At 53.9% G+C, this 22,548-nt stretch overlaps 8 protein-coding genes across 8 annotated transcripts; 3 read left to right on the top strand and 5 right to left on the bottom strand.

The window, feature by feature from the left end:
* Positions 1–1,616: 1,616 nt before the first annotated feature.
* On the top strand, positions 1,617–2,666 carry J4E83_010095 (uncharacterized protein; the record flags this gene model as incomplete). The annotated part of the gene is made up of 4 exons (XM_049336978.1): positions 1,617–1,707; positions 1,763–2,173; positions 2,227–2,490; positions 2,590–2,666. 4 exons carry the CDS (start codon positions 1,617–1,619, stop codon positions 2,664–2,666), a joined length of 843 nt encoding a protein of 280 aa, XP_049183957.1.
* Positions 2,667–2,952: 286 nt separating this feature from the next.
* J4E83_010094 (uncharacterized protein) lies at positions 2,953–6,531 on the bottom strand (the record flags this gene model as incomplete). The annotated part of the gene is made up of 7 exons (XM_049336977.1): positions 2,953–2,981; positions 3,036–3,246; positions 3,407–4,624; positions 5,225–5,503; positions 5,554–5,770; positions 5,820–6,300; positions 6,354–6,531. The coding sequence occupies 7 exons, from the start codon at positions 6,529–6,531 to the stop codon at positions 2,953–2,955; spliced, it is 2,613 nt and encodes an 870-aa protein (XP_049183956.1).
* Positions 6,532–6,781: 250 nt separating this feature from the next.
* Positions 6,782–8,988, top strand: ATM1 (Iron-sulfur clusters transporter atm1, mitochondrial; the record flags this gene model as incomplete). The annotated part of the gene is made up of 3 exons (XM_049336976.1): positions 6,782–7,268; positions 7,324–8,636; positions 8,704–8,988. The coding sequence occupies 3 exons, from the start codon at positions 6,782–6,784 to the stop codon at positions 8,986–8,988; spliced, it is 2,085 nt and encodes a 694-aa protein (XP_049183955.1).
* A 586-nt stretch (positions 8,989–9,574) lies between these two features.
* On the bottom strand, positions 9,575–11,056 carry J4E83_010092 (uncharacterized protein; the record flags this gene model as incomplete). Its single annotated transcript, XM_049336975.1, has 1 exon — positions 9,575–11,056. The coding sequence occupies one exon, from the start codon at positions 11,054–11,056 to the stop codon at positions 9,575–9,577; it is 1,482 nt and encodes a 493-aa protein (XP_049183954.1).
* Positions 11,057–12,864: 1,808 nt separating this feature from the next.
* RAS1_2 (Ras GTPase) lies at positions 12,865–13,660 on the bottom strand (the record flags this gene model as incomplete). Its single annotated transcript, XM_049336974.1, has 2 exons — positions 12,865–13,527; positions 13,583–13,660. 2 exons carry the CDS (start codon positions 13,658–13,660, stop codon positions 12,865–12,867), a joined length of 741 nt encoding a protein of 246 aa, XP_049183953.1.
* Positions 13,661–16,022: 2,362 nt separating this feature from the next.
* On the bottom strand, positions 16,023–18,174 carry J4E83_010090 (uncharacterized protein; the record flags this gene model as incomplete). Its single annotated transcript, XM_049336973.1, has 2 exons — positions 16,023–16,468; positions 16,521–18,174. 2 exons carry the CDS (start codon positions 18,172–18,174, stop codon positions 16,023–16,025), a joined length of 2,100 nt encoding a protein of 699 aa, XP_049183952.1.
* Positions 18,175–19,001: 827 nt separating this feature from the next.
* J4E83_010089 (uncharacterized protein) lies at positions 19,002–19,868 on the top strand (the record flags this gene model as incomplete). The annotated part of the gene is made up of 1 exon (XM_049336972.1): positions 19,002–19,868. The coding sequence occupies one exon, from the start codon at positions 19,002–19,004 to the stop codon at positions 19,866–19,868; it is 867 nt and encodes a 288-aa protein (XP_049183951.1).
* A 546-nt stretch (positions 19,869–20,414) lies between these two features.
* J4E83_010088 (uncharacterized protein) lies at positions 20,415–22,250 on the bottom strand (the record flags this gene model as incomplete). Its single annotated transcript, XM_049336971.1, has 2 exons — positions 20,415–21,658; positions 21,719–22,250. The coding sequence occupies 2 exons, from the start codon at positions 22,248–22,250 to the stop codon at positions 20,415–20,417; spliced, it is 1,776 nt and encodes a 591-aa protein (XP_049183950.1).
* Positions 22,251–22,548: the final 298 nt, after the last annotated feature.

Genomic DNA, 22,548 nt, shown 5'->3' with positions numbered 1-22,548 from the left:
ACTCTCATCTCTAAGCCGCTCAAAGTCCTCAATCCTTCTTTTCGTCCACTCTTCTACCCGCCGTATAAATACAACATCTGCAAATAAAAGCAAAGTCTTTCCCCATGAAACAGGCGCTACTTTCTCCTTCGCTATATCGCGGAAAAGGGCGTGCGAAACCCACCACATCTGACCCAGAGGGTTTCCGGGTCCATCCACCCCAAGAACTCTCGTTCGCTCTACTATCGCGACAACGAACCAACGCTCGGGGGCCCAGAGCGCCGCTCTGATTACGTGGAATAGTTGCCACAGGTCGGCGGTTAGGCTGTTCAAACAGCATTCATGTACCTGGATAACTACCGTGTCGTGCACTGGGTTGTAGATAGCCATCGACCCACTGGCGTCGAAGGTCGTAAGATCGGAAAGACGGCTTCTCAAACGGCATTCGTAGATAGAGGTTACGGCGGCGTCGTGCGCTGGATTGTACACGAACATCGAGCTGCGCGAATGTAGTGTCGCAACGGCGGCATCTGTGAAGACTTGATGCAGAGGCTGTGTGCGGAGGGCTTCGTTGCGGAATAGACGGCTGGTGTGGTAGATGGCAGGGAGCTTGGGTAGCCGTATCGTTGTGCGAGGAGCGGTGGACGTTGAGGCGTCACTGCTATCATTTGTTTTGCAAGATGAAGGTGCGTGTAGGTGCAGTACTAGTTCATCTTCACGCTGCGCCATATCCTCCTCTAGAGTGTAGTTTATGATCATGACTTGAAGCTCTGCTGACAGATCGGGGAAGCGGGTGAAGGTAGTTGGGGTGGTCATTGTTGCTTGTTGTGATCTTTTTTGTGCGGGTTGGGTGTGGGTTGAGTGTGCATGTCAAGAGGTGTGCAGAAATAAGGGACGAAAGCTTCCTTATATCCTCTCTTAACGCCTGACGCTTAGACCAAAGCTTGATCATTACTATGCCATAGTTGTGGTTGGTCATAGATTTGAGTCGCTACCACGTCTCCACACCCTTTGACTCACGTAGGAGCCAGTGATAACCTCAGCAAGTTTCGGGACGTGTCTACCAAAACAACGCATCCTTAGTTGAGACCGTCGCATTGAGCAGTGACATGTCGCAATCCAAACATATTGCGGATAACCCTCCATCCACTTCATCAGCTGGTACCGCGATAACGCAGAACAACGAGCCACTCACAACTTCCACAGATCATAACTTTTCCATACACACAAACGGTATCCTCGAATGAGAAATGTATAACCGACAGGAACCTTGCAAGTAACCCTTGTAAGGTGTAGAGAAGAATAAGTGACTTTTCGACATAGAAAGTGGATCGTGGACCGAGCACCGCGCCCAAATTTCTACTACCTTTACCAATTTGCTGTCGCACCTTATGTAACCGAGTCACGAGTACTCCCACGTGCTTCCCCCTCGGCTGATGCCGTCATACTGTATAGTCAGCCACGCGGCACAGTTGGACCCCTCATCGTGTAACGCAGCTGTCTCTCTTCCGCTTCTAGTAAACGCGCACGTTATCACACCCGAGAGGTCACCGATTACATTCAAAGACTATTCAAAGAGACTCAGTAGCCATACCAAACTTTGAGTAGTGCTGCGATACTCTTCACCTTGTCGCAACATGGTGAAGATCCTCGATAGCTTTACCCAGGCTATTCTGAAAGAGCAAGACAAGTACGAAGGCAAGTATATCGACGATAACATCGTTGCCGGTAAGTGTTTTACTACCCCAAAGCTATGAGACCGTACGCTCACAGCCCCCTCCAGCATTACCAAAGGGCGCAAGCATAGACCTAGTCCGCACCATAGGTGCAACGCACTGGTCCATACTAACCAAGCTCGACACTACCATCGACAGCAGACCACAGTCCTTCTTCTTGAAAGAGTACCGCGATGTAAACGCGAAACACATGGTCAAAGCCGAGTATGAGTCAACAGCTGCCTTGTACGTCGCGGTACCGAACCACGTGCCTCGACCATACGCATATGGCTGTTTCGCATCGGACTCGCAGCGCTTCTTCTATCTTCAGTCTTTCTGCGATATGGAAGATGCGCCTGTGTATGCGGAGAAGGTCTTGACCGCATCTATCCAGCCATTTGTCGAGGAGTTTATCGGCGTACTGGCTGAAGTGCATAGTAATGGATCGCCAACAGGGAAGTTCGGGTTTCATATCGACAGTAGGTATTTTGTTGTAAGCGAATGGTATCTTGGATCTGACGCGAGATGCTAGCCTTCCAGGGAAACGTCGTTAATCACAACCGATGGTGCGATACTTGGGAAGAGTACTTCAGCCGCAACTTACACTATCTCATAAAACTGGAGCGTTCCATCCATGGTGAAGATCCGGAAATGGATGCTCTATCCGCGGAGATCATGACAAAGGTAGTTCCTCGGCTCCTTCGTCCGATGGAAAGTGGTGGTAACAAGATCAAACCTGTACTGTTACACGGCGACATGTGGCATGGTAATGTCAGCGTCGACAAGAAGACGGGAAGTCCAATGTTATACGACGCAGGATGCCTTTTTGGGCATCATGAGTACGAAGCAGCACCGTGGCGTGCTACGAGGTATGCTTTCAACAAAACGCATTTAGACGCGTATCTTGAGATCGTTTCTGCATCGGAGCCGCAGGAGGACTACGACGACAGGAACGAACTCTACGCGGTGTGAGTAGTATTGCGGCGTTCTATAACGCATGGTCACGCTAACGAACAAGTCGGAACAATCTTGTAGTCTCATGTTGCTGGAAGCAGAACAAGACTACTCGACAGTTGTAAGCCGCGAGCCTCGCTGATATTAGAGCGTGAATTGACCAAATGTAGGGCGATTGAGGGGATGCGAAGCCTGGTAACCAAGTTTCCAGATGGATACGAGGGGTGTATCGCCACAAACAAGGCAAAGGGTAAACGCGATTCTCGGAAGTTGAACGCGAAGTTGTAGAGGAGAGGATATCACCTCACTTTCCCTGAGTTCTGTGCGCCATTCCTTGCGTACATCCGTCTTGCTCATGTGCTTGCCGTCCATTGCGCCATGCCATACCTCTGAGTCGAATGAAGATTGTTGCGACGGCACTGAGTACACCAGAGATTGCGGCGAGAGCCGTGAAGAACCAGCCCTTGCCCATCACTTCCAGAAGAGGCTGCATTGCGGCAACAGCTGCTGCTGAAAGAGCGCATCGTGTGATGTTACCTGCTGCAGCGGCAGTACTTGTGTTCTGCGGAGAAATGTCCACAATGAGGGTGTTGTGCGTCTGGAACGTTGTCAATACTGCTGCCGGTTGTACATTGTAAAAGCAATTACCTGACAGATGCATGTAGCGAGAAATCCATGCACGAACAGAAAGATCAGTGGTACACTTATATGCTGCATAACCGTCAGTGGTGCAATCATATGTAGTGGAGGTGGCATACAATTTCTTCGCGCAAGACCCATCCATACCCCACAACGACTGCAGTCGATGTCGGGATCAGAAGCCACGACAACCGAGAGCGTGCCTTCTCGATGGGAAATTTGACCAGGTCGTCACCAGCGACCTTGTCGACCGTGATGTTATTCGCCTTGGCTGTAAAGCGGTAGTTGTAGTCCATTAGTTTCCCATTAATGTAACCACCAAGGATGACACCAGTCCCTATAGAAAAGTAGCATAGACCAACCTGGAGCTCATCGAGACCGTAGATTTCCGTGAAGATGGCGGGGATGGATGCTTGGATGCAGTAGTAAGCGGCGTAGTAGACGGCACTAGTTGAAAGGACTGCAGCGGTGTCTCGGTGAAAACAAACCAGCAGAGCTTGGAAGGGGTTGGGTATGAGGCTTCTCTTCTTCCAAGCCCTCTGTACTGTACATGCTTCTAGCTGTCGCTGCCGGCTTGACTGCAACAAAGGCATGTTCCATTTGGGTGCTGGAATACTGCCGTTTCCTACGACATTGCGCCCAGTCTCAGGGAAGACAAGGCTTAGCATGACCAGGAAAGCAGCTCCAATAATTAATAGCAACCAGAACACCCATCTGTAACCAGTTCTTGATGCCATTACACCGCCAACTAGAGGACCTATACTTGGACCGAGATTTGTCGCAATCATTGCAGGCCCTAACATGCTTCCCCGAGTAGCTGGCGTTGCTACATCGGCAATGACTCCGTATCCGATGGCTACCGTTGCGGAGCAGCCGAAACTTTGGAGACCACGCAGAACCATCAGAGCAGCATAGTTCTGCTGAAGAGCGAGACCCAGGTTTGCGCAGACGTATATAGCGAAAGTGATGAGGTACACAGGTCGTCGTCCGAGATTGTCGGCCAAATCCCCACAGAAGGCTGGTGCGATTGCTTGAACAATGAGGTATGTCGTGATGGTAAGGTTGATCAGGCTGGCATTGACTCCCACAGCATGTTGGAGTTCTTCAAGACACGGAAAGTATATGTTGGCTGTAAATGGTGAGAAGAACATGCTGCATCCGATCAACCATGTAATCATGCGCCGCTCGGCCTTGGTGAAGACTGTGTATGGAACAGCTGTTTCTGTACTTGGAATGATTATCTTCGCTTCGATCTCTGTCATGTTTGGCGCAGTATGGTCTTTGGTGAGGACGTGATCGTTGCTCAAATGATTCGGCTGGGTCTGCATCTTCCAGATCTGTGGAGTAAGGTCAAAACAGTGAAGCGTAAATGTGAGCTAGCGTCAAAAAGGCTGCGTTCTGTTTGTCAGTGTGAAGTCTCAAGACTTGTCTCTTTGCCTGATTTGATGGCGATAGCCCTTGGTGGAGAAGCAGGCCTCGCGCGTGATGTCGCGTATTGTGGCACATGCTGTCCACTCATAAAAGACGCATGCGCAGGTATACCCCGCCATAGCGATGGTTGCGGCGTAGTCAGCACGCGTCTTGACTGTGATGTCGCGCGCAGGACAGCGTCTGTCGCGAACGCGAGATGGTGGAAGCGATGCGGGCAGTGGCTGCGAGATGTCGCGTTCACGCTAGACGATCTAGCGTCCGACATCACGTTGCTGACGTTCGACACGCCATTTCAAAGTCAGCAGTAGCCCTTCCCCACAACAAACAATACTTCCTCCCATACTCACAAACATCGTGTCTTTCTTATCAAGTAAAAGTGTTTGATATATGCATATCTTCCTCACGTTAGGTATGAGCACTTCAAATCACACAGCAGCGCCTTGTGTTTGAGACCACACTGCACAGGTCCATGTCATAAATATACATACAGTACAGATGCTCTATACCTTCACCTCTTCCACCTTCGGCTTCTCAAACTCAGCCTTGCCATCTTTCACGGTGGCATACCGTATTGTGCCCGATGCGTCTGTGTTGGGTATCGGTGCTTTTGTGCCTTCTCCTATTGACTTGATCTCCTCTTTGATCTTGCGCGTGGCGGCGTCTTCAACGGCGCCTGGTGGGCTGTCCGCAATCTCGTCAACGTTTCTTAAAGTAAGGACGTCGCTGATTCGGGAAGCGCGGGACTGGATGAGCATGGTGGTTGGGCCTTCGAAACGGAGGAATAACTATGTGAATTAGCATTTGTGACAAGTCTTTTCTTAGGCCTGTAGCTTACTCTGTCGCCCCAGACTGTTCTCCGCAACCATGTCTTGAGAGTGTAATATGTGGTTGCCAGAGCCCGCCATGTGCCTGTCTTGCTCATAGTTCGGAAGAACTTGGTGTTCTGGACCATTGAGCCGAAGCCAAGGTCTGGCACTTGGAAGCGGAGGTTCGACGACTTGAATCTGAAAGGAATTGGCGGGGTGTTGGAGGCTGTGTACGCTACGACGTTGCTAAAATGCTGTTAGTATAAATTTCCGCGTATGTATTGTCTCAACATACCTAGGATGCGCGACATAGCTTTCGCCAGCCTTGACCTGGACCTGGTATATTTGCCCGCTTCCTGCAAGCGCAAGTAATCCCCTGCCAGTAATATATGTGTTTCCCCAGTGTGCCAGCCCCAACTTTACATTGTACTGCGGCTTCAACTTGAGAGTGTGGCCAGTCCAGGCGAGCAATGCATTTCGTTGGCTAACAATCCAATCATCCCTTCCGTCCATGTTGACCGAGACGATACTCGATATGGGTGCCTTTGTGGAGACGAGAGCTGTGACGGGGCTCGTCGAAGACACTTTCTGGTAGAGGAAGGGGATGCCGACGGGGGCCCTCTGGAGGGGCTCGAGGAAGGAGAGGGTTGATAGCGTGTTTTCCGACTTTCCGCTGAGGCCGACGAGTGTGCCGCGGCGGGTGTAGAGCGTCTGGGAGGCGGAGAGGGAGACGGAGAGGAGGGAGAATGGGGTGCCAATGACTTCGAATCGGGCGTCTGACAATTTCTTTAGTCTTTTTGTGGTTTATTTAATTACATCGACTTCTTACCTGGTGTGTGCATGGGCGTCGCGGTGCCCTCAACACTGACTGCCTGCTGCAGCGCGGGCTCATTTGACGAGCTGGTGGCTGATATGTTGATGCATCGCGCAGCAACAGGCGTCCGCCGTATGGCAGCGGCGGATGTGCGCGAGAAGTTTCTCCAGGGCGAGGCAGCCGGTCGTAACATGGCTGTGCCGGGCAATTGGCGCGTGACGGGCGGCGAAGATGTTCTGGTGAAGCTCGGAGCAGCGATGATGCAAGAACGCCTCGCTTCAGCCCTGCCGCCCAAAACGCGCTAGACAACGTGGGATGCATGCGGCTGTCTAGGTACTCACAGCAAACACTCTCTTGCCATCTGGTCCTCCTCCGCCATTGAAGCTCTCCACAGCTTCTCTCTCCTGTGACAGCGGTTCAGAGACCTAACATGTGACATCGCCATGTTAATCCAACCACTCGCCCGCGCCGCCAGTCGGCCGGGTCTTCGATCGTCCAGTTTGCGCCCGCATCCTCTCCACCACGGCATTCGCGTATTCACCTGCTCTCCGCTACACAGAAAGGATGCGCACGGCCAGCGGCCAAAGCCCGGCTCTAAGCCCGCCATCGAAGCCACCAAACCTGCCGCCGACCCCGCCGCGGCCAAAGTCGCAAAGTCAGACCCATTGCTGCAAGAGCAGGTGCTGACCAACAAGGAGCAGCGCAAGGCTGACTGGGCCATTATGAAAGAGATGTCGGCATACCTGTGGCCAAAGGACAACATGGGCACGCGCTTCAGGGTCGGCATCAGTCTGGGCTTGCTGGTAGGCGCAAAGCTGCTGAACGTCCAAGTCCCCTTCTACTTCAAGAGCATTGTAGACGCCATGAACATAGACTTTGCGGCTGTTGGCGGCACAGCGACCACAGTGGCAGGCTCTATGATCATCGCATGTAAGCTAGACCCAACAATGCATCCCATGTCCACCCTGGCTGAGACTTCCTTCAGACGGTATGACTCGTATTGGCGCCACTGTTTCCCAGGAACTGCGCAATGCCGTCTTTGCCAGTGTCGCCCAGAAGGCTATTCGTAAAGTCGCTTGCAGTGTCTATGATCATTTGCTGAGGCTGGATCTAAGTTTCCATCTATCGAGGCAAACAGGAGGCCTGACGCGCGCCATTGATCGCGGTACCAAGGGTATCAGCTTCTTATTGACTGCCATGGTCTTTCATATCTTCCCTACGGCGTTAGAGATCTCTCTAGTATGCGGTATCCTGACATACCAATACGGCTGGCAATTCGCTCTCATCACAGGCACGACCATGACCGCCTACTCCGTTTTCACCATCATGACCACCTCCTGGCGCACCAAGTTCAGGAAGCAAGCCAACGCCGCAGACAACAAGGCCGCGACGGTCGCCGTCGACTCCATGATCAACTACGAGGCAGTAAAGTACTTCAACAACGAAAAGTACGAAGTCGGCCGCTACGACAAGGCTCTGAAAGACTACGAGAAGGCGTCCATCAAGGTCGCCACCTCCCTCGCCTTCCTCAACTCCGGTCAAAACATCATCTTCTCCTCCGCCCTTACCGCCATGATGTACCTCGCAGCCAACGGCGTAGCCACCGGTCAACTAACCGTCGGCGACCTCGTCATGGTCAACCAGCTCGTCTTCCAGCTCTCCGTGCCCCTCAACTTCCTCGGCTCCATGTACCGCGAACTCCGCCAAAGTCTCCTAGACATGGAAACACTCTTCAACCTCCAAAAAGTCAACGTAGCCGTCAAAGACAAGCCCGACGCCAAGCCCCTCGCCCTCAAGACGGGAGAAATCAAATTCGAAAACGTATCCTTCGGCTACCGACCCGACCGACCCATCATCAAGAACCTCAACCTCACCATTCCTGCGGGCAAGAAAGTCGCCATTGTTGGTCCTAGCGGTTGCGGAAAGTCTACTATACTAAGACTTCTTTTCCGCTACTACGACGCACAGGAGGGCCGTATTCTGATTGATGGCCAAGATATCCGCGATGTTACGTTGGATAGCTTGAGGAGGGCTATTGGTGTCGTGCCACAAGACACCCCGCTCTTCAACAACACTATCCAGCACAACATCCACTACGGCAACCTAGAAGCGACACAAGAACAAGTTATCGAAGCGGCAAAGAAAGCGCGTATTGACGAGAGTATCAGTCGCTTCCCCGATGGATACGAAACCATGGTTGGTGAGCGCGGAATGATGATTTCAGGTGGCGAGAAGCAAAGACTAGCCATTGCGAGACTCGTCCTCAAGGACCCGCCGTTCTTGTTCTTCGATGAAGCTGTATGTTCTTATCCCTCCCTACTACCTTACCTTTTCACCGATGACTAACATAACATCCCACACACAGACATCCGCCCTAGACACGCACACCGAGCAAGCCCTCCTCTCACACATCAACTCGCTCGTCAAAGAGAAGCGTCGCACGTCCGTCTTTGTCGCCCATCGTCTCCGCACGATTTACGACTCTGATGTTATCATCGTGTTGAGAGAGGGTAATGTGGCAGAGAGTGGAACGCATCAGTATCTTATTGATCGGGATGGTTTGTATAGTGAGCTTTGGAGTGCGCAGGAGACTATGTTCGTGGAGAAGGAGGAGGAGGGTCAGGGTAAGGATGGAGAGAAGAAGAAATAGATGGCGGTTGGCAGGTTGGGGGGTAGTGTAGGATAGTTGGATGTTTGTGAAGGAGGATTGTAAATACATGGGTTTCTTCGAGTCTTCGCGTGCGTTGAAGGTACTGTTCATAAAAGGACTTGATGAGTACATGGCGTGGAGATATAGCAGAGAATATACCACGAGATGACCAGAGGGCCCGCGGTATGGTAACGTCGAAGCAAACGATCACATCGAAGATCCTGGAGAGGTCGTAACGTTCCAGGGGCCAAAACAACGAGGCAACAGTATCAAGTCGCTGCCAAATAAGCCTGTGCGGTGACCGTTAAAACGTGACTGGGTGAGCGGAGATATAGATCGTATGAGTCCAATCCGTCTGACCCGGCACCTGGTAATGCAGATATGATTGCCAACGCGGCCCAGTGACTACCGTCGTAGGGGTCATGGTATCGAAGGCGGATTAGAGTCTATCCAAGACCAAGGAACTCGCTGTTGTGCTTCTAAATAACGAATGCCGAACTAAGTTTACGGTTGTACCCACACCTGTACATAGATCAGATTCATTCTCCATGTGAATCTTCCTCATCAAGCAGCATCAAAGTCGCATTCACCCAACATACGTAGCCATCCTCTCCCACTCCCCATCCCTTTTCAGAACCCCCAAATCCTCCTCTCTTAAACACATCGCAACAGCCACACTCCCCTCCCTACCCTTCGGCATCAAATACACCAGCCCCTCCACAGGCACAAAGCCCGGTCTCCTTACTGCAACCGCCTTCCCCAACCCGCGTCCAAAGTCCCACTCGTAAGCCGGTACTTTCGTCCACGAGCTCAGCGCAACATCCACGCTCATATCGAGGGTAGCAGTCGGACTCGTTTTCGCCGCATTATCTGGTGATTGCGCGAGGAAAGTGACGAGGGATCGTGTTCGGAATGCGATGTCTGAGGCCGCGGGGTCGACGGAGTGGCGCATTGTAGCGGCGATGTGGCCGAGGGGGGTGGAGAGGAGGGTGGAGAGGGTGTAGCGCGTGTATGCCATGTTTTGCAGTATGCCGGGGTAGTTGGGGTGGATGTTTAGGTAGCGTCTGGCGTCGACAGCGCGTGCGAGTGTTGTTGGGGTGGATGGAGGTAGACGTGTTTGTCTTGCGCGGAGGACGGAGAGGAAGATGAATGCGGTGAGGGCGTCGTCGGTTGATATGAAACTAGTGAAGTCTTGGGGAAGTGTGGTGGTCGCAAGATCCTTTAGTGTCTTCAAAGACGATGCCGAGAAGTCGAAGTACACCCACCTGCATTTGACAGGTGCTCCAGCAACCGTCGACTCAGCGGTATCCTCCTCTTTGACAACTGTGGGAGCTGGAGGGAAAAGCTGGTTCTGCAGTTCCATTCCAGGCACCCAGCCCTCATCCTCAATAAGCGGTACAACACCCGTCCTTACCATATTACCTACCTTTCGCTCCTCTCTGGTGAACTCCTCACCCGCACAAGCCTTTGACAACCAGCCTATCACAGCCGCCTGACCCATCATATCGCACACATTATGTTGCAGATTAACACAAAGCACCATACCACCCCGAATATAACTGATCTGCACCAGCATCACGGGAGCAGGCCGATCATCCTCCCCAGACGCTTTCCTCGGATCAAACCCCAAAGCAGCGAGCGTAGGACACGGCGCCCAAGTCTCTTCACCCAACATGCGCATCGGAAAACCCGCATCTATGATCTGCGCCAAACTGGCTATCTCCGCATCGGAAGTATAATCTCGTACGATACACTGCGGCACCGGTTCGTATGGCCGGATCCTGAAAAGGGGCTTGGCCCTGTCGTCGGAATCGGAGTCATCAGAATGAGAATTTGCATTGGCATTGACGTCGACGACCTGGCCAGCAACCCACGGGAAAGTCTTTGCTAGCTCTGCCAATCCGGCGGTGATGATCGCAGTGATTACAGTAGTATCCCGTGACGCTGGTACCTGCCCCTCCTCCTCCGACAGCGGAAAGAACAAGGCAAGTTGGGTATAAAGCTTGAACAGAGCGGGCTGGGCACCCATCAGGTCGATATCCATATCCAAATCCGGAAGCAGGGTCATGGTTCGGCAACTAGGATACGTTGCGGTGATCCTTTTGGACAGCATGTCAGTTTAGTTCCAACGTATGGCGTGATGAGGGGGGGATTTGGAAGGCAACTGTAGAGTAAGTGACATTCTGGGCTTACGCGTATGGTGGTCGCTGGTGATGAGGTGTCGTTTTCGCTGGACCCCGCAGTGGTTGACAGACTGGACTGAACTGACAGGTACGAACGTGTCCCGCCTTCTGAAACTGCAAACGCGTCAAGGCCTGACGCAAAATTGACCGCAGTTCCTCCTGCTCGACTCTTGCGTGAGGTCTGGACTCGCTGAGGTGTGCAATATGGATGGGATTATCCTGAGCAGCGTTTGGTAGCGGTTTACTTTGTACACAAGACCAAGTGCGCAAACGGCGTAAACTCATCATGACTCATTTTGATGCTGTGAGACGTTGCTCATAGCATCGTGAGATGAATCAAGACCAGCTTTGAACGGCCGCCGTAGCGATAATATCTTGTGAACTCCATACATCCAACAAACACAACATCCACCTCTCGAACGTGTATGCATCAAAGGGCCGCCTGGCTATCGTCGCAACAGCCAGCCAGTGCACATGGGCAAAGTCCCATCGCTAGCCTTGCCGTCTCGGGGGACTTGCAGGGCACTTTGATGACCCGCAGTATGCAATGCTGCCCAACTTGACAGGAGAATGCCAGAAACGCCCCTCTCCTTTTCCCACCAACACGTCGAGGGAAGAAGAGAGGTCAGAAAAAGACACTGCCAACAATAGACTCTGCACGCATGCAGGCAAATTCACGGTGGCGAAAATTTCTCTTCGTTCGTTCGCAGTCAAATATGCACGGCGGCTGGGTGTACCTGGAGCTACCAGCTGCACTCGCCGCCTGTACGTGCTGGGATATCGCCAACGTTGGCCCGCTGCCGCAACGCACGCACGCACGAAACAGCAGGGGAGGCAAGGGATTGTCTGCTCCCCTCCCCTCGTTACTGCACGAGCAAAAGTCTCCGTTTGCCGCTCTCGTCTCCAGCTGCATTGTGCTTTGATTCATTTGTCGATGGAGGAAGTAGAGCGATTGGCTGGTTTGCCCATTAATTCAAATACAAAATCCCCGCTTGTCGCTCGCGTGGGAAGGGCTGGCTCTCGGGGTTCCACATGTCCTCAGTGCCGGAGTCGGGTCGGTTGCTTTGTGGGGAAGACGTACCGGAACATCGGAGACACACTATCCGGGACGAAAAGATGAAGATCACACATGTGAAGAATCAAGGTAAGAGGAGGAGGAGTAGTTATGTACCAAAAAACATAGACGTTGAATTCGAAAGGTATCTCGGGGGGCGTTATAGAAGAATGTGTGACCCAAACTGAACCCATGACTTTTCCGTCCTTATTCCAGGTTTTGAGATTTCCAAAATGCCATGCGCTGCTGACAATAAACACATGCTACCACAGTACCCGTCTTCCAGATTGTCGACATGTTGTTGCCTTCTTTTCGCAACCCGCCAGCCCTAGCCCACTTAATCAATTCAGCCGTACAGTGTCATGCAAGATCTCAGTTGCTGCGCAGATCTCGGTCGTTAAGGAAATAAGAATAGGCTAATGTTCGTAGTACTCCAGATACTCCATGGGTCTCATGCAAAACCAAAGTGAGACCATCGATGCAAACGCCGCTCATATGCCGACGCCTTGTTGAGTGCTTTCTATCAGTGATGTGGCACGACAGTGGGAGGTGTCGTAGCCCGTTATGGTGCAGTAAATCCAAATATGTATGTCGGAAGGCGTATCGGTCGCTGGACCGAGTGGATGTCGAGCCGGGAGCTCATAGAATGACGCACTTGGGTTTCTCTTTGCCGCGCTTGTTGCCGCCCGTCATGCCGGCACCCCGTGTGCGACGGTCACCGGCTCCTCTTGTGCGGTCCTTCTCGTGCAGGCCGGTGCGTACGCGGGCTTCTTTCCTGTCTGTGGGGTTGCGTCCGCTGCCTTGTCGTTGCCGTCGGAGCTGTCTAACAACGTCGAAGAAGGCCTTTTCAACGTTGACACAGTTTTTGGCGGATGCCTCGACAAAGTCGCAGCCGAGTTCTTTTGCGAGAGCTTGACCCTCTTGGGTGGAGACTTCACGCTCCGTGACACGGTCGCATTTGTTTCCGACGAGCATCACAGGGGCCTGGCCGAACATGGGAGCTGATGCGCTGATGGGCGAGCCGGGGTAGGTCGGTGAGCCAGCCATGGCCGTCTCTTTGACGCGCTGTATTTGGCTGTGGAATCGCTGTATGCGGGCGAAGGAGGAGCGTGATGAGATGCTGTAGACGAGTACGAAGCCCTCGCCGTCGCGTATCCATTGGTCCCGCAGGGCGATGTATTCTTCTTGGCCAGCCGTGTCGAGGACTTCGAGCATGCAGGACTGGCCGTCAATTTGCACCTGCTTGCGGTACGAGTCTTCAATGGTGGGGTCGTACGTCTCAACGAAGTGGTTCAAGCACAGCTAGCCGCGGTCAGCCAATGTCAAGGGAATGGGGGAAACAGGAGGGCAAGGCTACCTGTATGGTCAGGGCGGTCTTTCCCACACCACCGTCGCCCAGCACCACCAGCTTGTACAGCGTCATTTTCCCCGCCATGGTGTAGGTAGGAGAGCAGAGTCGGCCGCGTCAATTCAATGCAGGCAGCGATTCAAGGGCGGATGGGGCACAGATAAAGGACGGGGCGTGGTGCAAGCAGCTCGCCACGTCGTCGCAGTGTCGTCTCGTGTACAGCAGCGGGATTGCAGCTGACCAGCGGGCTCAGCGGGTTCAGCCTGCGTTGGGAGCTGCGAGAGATCCAGAGGGGCGGGACGAAGGGGGCGGCGCGGCCAGAATGAGCGTCTCGATGTCGTGGTCCCAAACGGCGGTCCACACTCGCACGGCAGCACAGGGGCGCGTGTCGACGGGGAGCTGCAGGCGCTTCAGAATGGATCGGCTTGGGTGAGCACAATGGTTGCACGCAGACGTCTCGGCGGAAGCGAGGCCTGTGCAGCTGGGCCGACGCAGAAGGGGCGGCAGACGCGAGCGGGGAGCAGATGCGCGTTGGAGCAAGTCGAGTTGGGAGGTGGTCCGGTGGTGGTCGAGGGGATGGGAGAAAGTTGGGCGAGGCGTCTTGACGTGGTCAGGGTTCTCTGGGAGTGGCTCGTGTCCCCACGTGAAGATGTGGATTTGGAAGCGGGCGATGGACAAAGCGATCAGGGCTTCTAGGGTGCAAGCGTCCGAGTCCGGGGCATCACCTATCAGCAGCAGCGTCTACTATCGGGGCTCCGTTGCATGAGCGCGGGCGACGTGGGATGGGCAGGCAGCACGGAGGACGGGGGCAACGATAGCGGCGTGATGGATGAGGGAGGTCAAAAAGAAACGCGATTAGTCGACATGGGCCTCCGGGGTTTTTACGCTTCTGCGTCGAGTTGGCACCTTGGGCCTTGGGCGACGGCGCTGCAGCACTGGGGGCTGCCAAACGTCAATCCGCCTAGTCCTATCCAAGCCATGCAGACGAGAAACAGCCCAGGGCCTGCAGCCAGAAGCACTCAGGACCGCCTCGCCGACCCGGCCCCGTGGCTGGCTGCTGCGTGCCCATATAAGCCGACGACGCCGTGCCGCCCCAGGTCGTGGAAGCCTGGTCTCACTGTGTGCGCCCGTCACGTCCCAAGGTGGTGCCGTCACGACCAAACGGCCAGAAGAGCTGCCGTCGTCTCAGTGCGCAAGCGCAGGCGGCAGGCCCTAGGACATGCTAGGGCTGCAAACGGGGGCCCCCTTGGGGGTGCCATTGGGGAGAGAGGCACTACACATGCACCCTCGACTCTGTAGGAACAAGAAAGCCGCCGAGCGGCCTGCCCACCAGCACGCTGACTCCCGGCTCCAGCCACACCAAGGAGTCGAGGGCTCGCTCACCAAGGGCGGCCAACTCCATGACTCCAACGACTCCAACATGTGAATGCTGCTTCGACATTGCAGGACAGGTCGGCCACTTTTGCGCCAGGGTTTCAGTCGTCGTCCGGCGTGGGCTGCGAGGCATGGTGCTTCGGGGAACTGGACCCCAAGCCGCGACAGCGTGTAGCCGATAGTCGCTTGGCCCACTGTTGCGCTCCTGATATTCTGCCGAGCCGACGGGAGCACTGCACCAACAGACGTCGTCGCCGGCACGCCTCTGGCCATGAATGCGGGCGGCGGCCTGCTATCTCATGTCAGACGCCTGGCTGCGACGACTTCTGCCGGTAAGAAAGCTTGTGCAAAGCTGCAGACGACGCGGCGCGAGGCATAGCCTGACCAGACGCCCGACTAGCCAGTGCCAGCGCGACTGTGACGAGGCTCCGAGGTCACTGACTAGATGAGCGACCCAGGGAATGCCTTGATATGTGCGCTGATGAAGTGTCAAGCTCCCAGGTGGGCGGGAACATGGTAGCTCAGCACGAGCGTCATGTAGGTCAGCCCGGAGCCCAGTCCAGCGCCTGGGCCATGGCTCGCAGCAACGTGCAAGCACGTGTTTAGGTGGGGCCACCAACATGCGCTGTGACGGAGCTGGATCCCTTTTTGCCCTGCTGGAGTTGGACCTCGAGTACCTGTTGGTGATGGTGACGCGGCGTTTGGCGTCGAGCGTTGAACCGTTGCTTCGTGTGACAACGATTCTAACGATTCTAACGATTCCTGGGGACGGCCCGCTGCGACTCCGTTGATTCATCCGGCGGCGAGGCTGCGAATACGAGCTGCCGTTGGATCGCACAACGAACGTCATTACAAACGGTCTATATAACGAACTGATAAGATAATGCAGCAAGGTTGGCATATACGCGACAAGCGAAGTGAGCGGCAATTGAGGAAGGCACCGAACATGGAAGGAAGGCACGGGGGGATCTTGACAGCATAGGAAGGCACGATGGAAGAATCATGACCAAGCACAGGAAGGCACGATGGAATAACCTGTCAAAACCCTACAATTATCTTCACCCATCCCATTACACTACAACTTCGCCCGCGCTTCCGTAGCCTTGTGCAAATCCTTGCCCTTGACCCTAAAGTACTCCCTTACCTTCTCCCGCGCAACATTAACAGCCTCGCGGTCCTCAATCGTGCTCGGAACGCCCACCTCCTTGTCGAACTCCCCATGCGTCGCGTTCTCCAGTAGCTCGCGCAGCACTCTCCTCAACGTCTTGCCGCTCCTCGTCTTGGGGATCATGCCCTTGCCCTGGATGATGCCTCCCAGACTCGCAATGGCACCAATCTGTTCGCGTACTAGGCGTTGGACTTCGGCGAGGAGCTTGTCGTCTGCCACGGCGGAGTCGGAATGGTTGTTTGTGGATAGTGTGATGAAGGCGAAGGGGAGGTGGCCTTTTAATGCGTCGGGGATGCCGACTACGGCTGCTTCGGCGATGGAAGGATGGGTTGTGATGGCTTGCTCGATGGCGCCTGGATATTGTCAGCTCGAGCTCGCTATCAATTGCATGAGTAGAGCACTTACCTGTACTGAAGCGGTGTGCCGCAACGTTAATCACATCATCTGCCCGTGCCATGATAGAGATGTAGCCCTCCTCGTCAATCATGCCAGCATCGCCAGTGTCAATCCACTTCCCATCAAATCTCTTCATGTAGCCCTTGTAGAAGCGTTCTTCATCCTCCCACAGCGTAGTGAAGGCCGTCGGAGCAAGTGGTATCGCCATGACAATGTTGCCCATCTCGCCTCTCTTCACCTCTTTACCCGAGTCATCCACAACGCGAACATCGAACCCAGGCATCGCCTTTCCAGCCGAGCCTGGCTTGACTGGAAGCGGCGCGGGTCGTCCTTGAGAAGAGAAGTCCAGTCCGGCAGAGGCGCTGAGTGCGATTCCAGAGATGGGTGAGCCTGATTCGGAAGACCACCAGTTGTCTACAACCATTGCGCCAGGAGCACAGTGCTTCGCGAGTAGCTTTTGGTACATCTGGATGATGCTCGGTTCGCTTCTTTCTCCTGCCAGGAACAGTGCCCTCAGTGTCTTCAGTGCACCCTTTCGTCCTTTCGCCTCGAAGAATTCGTTATCGCCGTCATCCCTGCGGATTGCTCGTAAAGCTGTGGGGGCCGTGAACATGGTCGTCACCTTGTACTCTTCAATGACGCGCCAGAAAGTGCTCGCATCGGGGGTTCCAACAGGTTTGCCCTCGAACAGAACCGTAGTGGCGCCAGCCAGCAGCGGAGCGTAGACGATGTAAGAATGACCAACAACCCAGCCGATGTCACTCGCTGTGAACATGACGTCGCCGGGGCCATGGACTCCGAACAGGTACTTGATGCTGAAATTCAGCCCAACAGCATGACCGCCTGCAGAGCGGACAACGCCCTTTGGAAGCCCAGTAGTACCCGACGTGTAGATGATGTACAGTCCATCACCGCTCTTAACGGGCACAGCATTGGCCTTCAACCCCCTGTTCTTCGCGCTTTTGACAAGTCGTTGCCAGTTCCTTTGACCCTCCTCTTTGACTATCGGATCCCATCGAAGCTGATCTCTCTGCCAGACGATTGTCTTGCTAGGCTTGAAGCTACTCTTGTGAACTGCTCCTTCGATCATCGACTTGTACTCAGTGGGTTTCTTCGCTCCCTCAATTCCGCAAGAGGCCGTCATGATTGCGACAGGGCGGCTGGCTTCGATCCGCTGTGCCAGTGCTGCGGGTGAGAAACCACCGAACACAACCGCGTGTATAGCTCCCAGCCGGGCAATAGCCAACATAGCAAAGAGCGCAGCCGGTATCATCGGCATGTAGATCAACACGACATCGCCTTTCTTGACTCCCTCTTCTCTCAACACACCCGCCAGTGTCTCAACTTCTTGTAGCAACTGCTGGTATGTGTACTGCTCTTTCTGCCCGGTTACCGGACTGTCCCAGCAGATAGCTACTTTATCGCCATTGCCGTTTTCCACATGGCGGTCCACACAATTGTACGTCGTCGAGATCTCGCCATCGGCAAACCACTCCCAGTGCTCATGCGAAACATTGCTCTTCTTCAAGTGTTTGACGCTCCGCTGGAACGCCTTGGAAGGCTTCTTGTGCCAATGTAAGTTATTCGCCTGACGCTGCCAGAATTCCTCGGGGTTGTCGATGGAGGCCGCATAGACCTTGTCTTGAATATGTGCTTGAGGCATATTGTCCGTCCGTTTCCCAGATATGAATTGGTTTCGCGAAGTAGAGAACGCAAGTAGTCTGCTAGATCTAACAACGAAGCTAGCGCGGGCAATGGGGCTATGAGCCGAGCAAGAAGTAAGCGGTATGCCGGACCTGAGGATAGTGAATGCGGTCAAGCACGAGTAGCTCTTCCGGGAAAGCATATGGGCGTCATGAGCACTGATGTTTTAGAACGTTGCCGATCGGTCCAAGGGGACCGACGACGCTGACCTCGGAAGGAGCTGGCTCGGCCTACCCCAAGTTCCCCCGCAAAGCGCTAGTGTGGGGTGCTAACACGGTTGGGGATGACGTCTGCTTGGCAGGCTTCTAGAGGTGCTTTTATGCATGATATCCGGCTAGCTCTAGATCTGATTTGTGTCGATTTGTGTTCTTTTGTGAAAAGCGCTTGAAATGCAAAAGATGGTGGTCTTCCGGGCGGAGTTCCTTAGGATGGGAAGTGGCTGGTGAGCTAGAGATCAGACCTCGGGAGCTATGACGTCTCTTCCACGCGACTGCCACATGGATAGTGCGCACCTCATGATTGTTAAAGCAGAGTGATAAGAATACGATTATTATGAATACAATGTCTTGTTCAAGTTCTTTTACGCTCGTGAGATCTAACCTACCTTCCCATCGCACATATTCCGGAAACAATGGATACATTTCCGGGGAATCCTCCCGGTGACGTACATACATAAACACCCACCATCACCACCACCTACACCATCAGCAAAAAATAAACTTTCCACCTCGCCAACCCATCACACCCACTACCATCAACCACCGCAACACCAATCAAACCCACACCATGTCTCTCATCCCACCGCCCAAAGCCCTCCTCTTCGACATCTTCGGCACCTGCGTAAACTGGCGCTCCACCGTCACAACCGCGCTATCACAATCCGCCCACTTAGCCCTAAACTCCGCGACCGCATCGCTAGCCTCGCGTCTGCGCCTCCGAGTCTCTGAAATGAGCGACGAACACTGGGGCCAATTCGCACAACAGTGGCGGAACAGCTACAAGGCTTTTACAAAACAACTCGCAGCCGACCCATCCATACCATGGGTATCTGTCGACGACCACCATCTAAGTGCACTCAAGAAACTCATTGCAGAATGGGAATTAGACGGTCTATGGGACGAGGAAGAGATCCGCGCGTTGAGTCTAATATGGCATCAACTCGACCCCTGGGATGACTCCGTCGCTGGTATGGCGTTATTGAACCAAGCTGGCTTCCACACATGTATGTTATCGAACGGGAACTTATCTCTGCTCTCCGATCTACGTGCATACAGCCAGATACCGTTCACGCACATCTTCTCCGCCGAGATGTTCGGCACGTACAAACCCAGTCCGAAAGTTTACCTAGGCGCGGCGGAGAAATTGGGGCTCAGGCCGGAGGAATGTGCCATGGTGGCTGCGCATTTGAATGATCTCAAGGCGGCGAAGGGGTGTGGGTTGAGGACTGTGTATGTGGAGAGGGCGCAGGAGGAGGATTGGAGTGAGGAGGTGGTGGAGGAGGCGAGGAGAGAGGGGTGGGTTGATGTGTGGATTGATATGAAGGAGGGGAGTAGAGGGTTCGTTACTGTAGCGGAGAAGTTGGGTGTTAAGGTGGATACGGAAGGGATTGCGGAGGCTAAGAGAGTGGTGTCGCTTCCTACGCAGATGAACTGAGTGGGTATTCTCAAGTAGATTGAAGGGTTAGGCGCTGCGAAAGACTGGGGAAAACAGTGCAGTATACGATAGCGGTTTCATTGTCACGGTTATACTACTTCAACGAATGTCGCCGGCAAAGCTATGTTATTGGTGGCGATGCCAGTATACCTGCATCGTTGCGTTCGTCCAGACACCTGTTGATCAACGCCGGATACTTGTGTGAGACGATGTTACTAACACATAGCCAATGAGACAATTCTTCTTTAAGTGACTAGCAACAGAAGAAAATGTAAGAATACAAGATATAGGAAATAGCGCGTTAGTATACCTAGGTATAACCATAAACAACAGCATGTGATAGATTGACCGTAGCACCTTGTAGAAAAGATGCATCACTCACTTTGAAAGGACAATGGAAGTAAAATTTTCATTAAAGCCTCGGTTGCATGAAAGTGTTGATGAATATTCAGATTGATGATATGTAACCTGCAAGGCACCTGTCCCATTTATTTCTTAAATGCAGTAATAGCTCAGCCCTCAATATCTACAACCGCACATCACACCCTACACAGCACTCCTCCCCCTCTCCTTCGCCTCCGCCTCCCTCCTCAACCTCCCCTTCTCCACCGCCTCCTCAACCTTCGTCTTCCGCCAACTACACTCCTCGCTAAAATCACAAATCCGACACTTAAACGCCTCTTCAATCTCCACGCCCTTGGCCTCCCTCCTCCCCTTCCACCAATCCATCTCGCTCTCCACATACCCATCAACAACACTCGCTTCATACACCGTAAGCCGGCTACCCAACACATCCCCCGTCTTCGCATACCTAAACTCCGCGCGCAGGATGGGCGAGAGGCTGGAAGGAGGGAATGTGGCTTGCATTTCGGTGACGAGCAGGGACCAGAGGGCGAGTAGGTTGGGGTAGGAGGAGACGCGGTTTTCGGGGCCGATGTTGCTGATTTCGGAAAGGAAGAGCGGGGTGAAGGGGGTGAGGGGGTCGAGGGAGTAGCGCGCGAAGACGGTTTCGGCGTCGACGGTGTTGAGGGAGAGGGACTCGAGGAGTTTGCGGTAGAGCATTAGTTGCATCCAGGTAGGGCGGAGAGACGCGCCTGTTGGGAGGGATTTCGCGGATCGTGTTTTTACGTCTGCAATGTAGATTTGGCGGTCGGAAGGTGGTGTGGAGACTAGTGGGCTGAAGGAGGGCGGTTTGCTGGCTTTTGCGAAGGCGTCTGTGATGCTGAGTTGGCCTGGTGGTAGGGGGACGATGCCGCCATTTTTCTCGGCGCGGGTTCGCTCGAGCTCCTCTTCAAATTCTGGGTCGGGACATTCGTAGGAGATCTCGTCGATGACGCCGTTGATGACTTGGCCTTCGAGCACGCCCCAGACTTCTAGTTCACGCGTAAGGCCCGTCTCGCGAAGACACCGCAGGCCTGATATAGCATTCCACATGCGTAGTCCAAATCGGTCTTCTTTACTTTCTACCTGCACTGGCACTGTTGTGTGCACCTGGTCTTCCAGCGTCTGGTGGATCTTGCTACCGGTTTTCATCGCCTGTGTCCGCGGTTTGCGGCCAAACTTGCTCAACGTGTAAAAGTACTGCAGTTCGCACCATGCTGGTGAGACGAGATCAGTCACCGAAAGACACTTCTTGGGCTTCGTTCGGAAACGCTCGATGGGCGGCCGGTTATCGGTTTCGGCAGCATGTGCGGCCTGTGTAGTAGAGGCGGCGCGCGTAGACTGTGATATGCTGCGATCAGATCGTAATTGCGAGGGTCTGGGGGGAGAGGCTGGTTGTTCGTGAGGAACTAAGCGCTGTTAGTCGTCAGTCATGCCAATGCCACTGCTGCGAGTCTGGATCAACGCACCACTCCACGCCCGTCGCGATCGTTCGTCGTACTCGACTTCCAGCGCCTTGCGCTCTCGCATGGGCGAGCTCTGTATATCCCTCTGTGCATCCGCGTCGACATTGGCCTTGCTCTTTGCAACACGCAGGACCGTGGGTCTATGAATCTGCACGAAGCCGTCCACATCCTGCTCTTCGTCTTCGAGTTCGCCTTCTTCGAATTCTATGCTGGGGAGGACTGCGCTCTTCTGGGTTTGCGCAGCGTCTGTTATCGTGTCAAAGGCGTCGGCGAGTATGGTGTCGTCGTCAATGTCAATGTCCGAGCCGTAGTCGCTCAGCGTCGCGATGGACTGGATGTCGATATCTGAGCCATACTCGCTCGTGCGAGTCGTCAGCCGTGTGGACGGTGCAGCCATGATGCCATGATCTGGCCGCGGCGGGTCTGTTGTGTGCGTGGCGACACTTTGACGCGCTTCGAGTGTTGGCGCGTTTTCGCGTGTTATCGTGAGGTCATCGGTGGGCGGGCCAATCGAGGGGTTGTCTTTGATCACCATAGTCAGGAAATTCAGAAATGTGTGTTATGAGAAGGAGACAGGTGTCTTGTCACGACCATAGAGCGTGCTATCTTCACACAGTCGCGAGAATGATGCAAGAACGCGTTGTGCTTCACGATCATCTCGTACCTCACATGCGACACAAAATCCGCGTCTTCACAACGCAAAACGCAACAACCGCACAACCATAATACCAACTACAAGCATCACATACAATCTACACAAACATATCATAACAACCACACCCCCATCAACCCTGCATAGCCTCAGCAAAACCCCCCGTCTCAAACCTCCCCCC

The sequence above is a fragment of the Alternaria metachromatica genome (genome assembly GCF_023757995.1).
Source record: "Alternaria metachromatica strain BMP 0045 chromosome Unknown scaffold_40, whole genome shotgun sequence".
Lineage (NCBI taxonomy): Eukaryota > Fungi > Ascomycota > Dothideomycetes > Pleosporales > Pleosporaceae > Alternaria > Alternaria metachromatica.
This window is presented reverse-complemented; position numbering and strand designations above follow the sequence as displayed.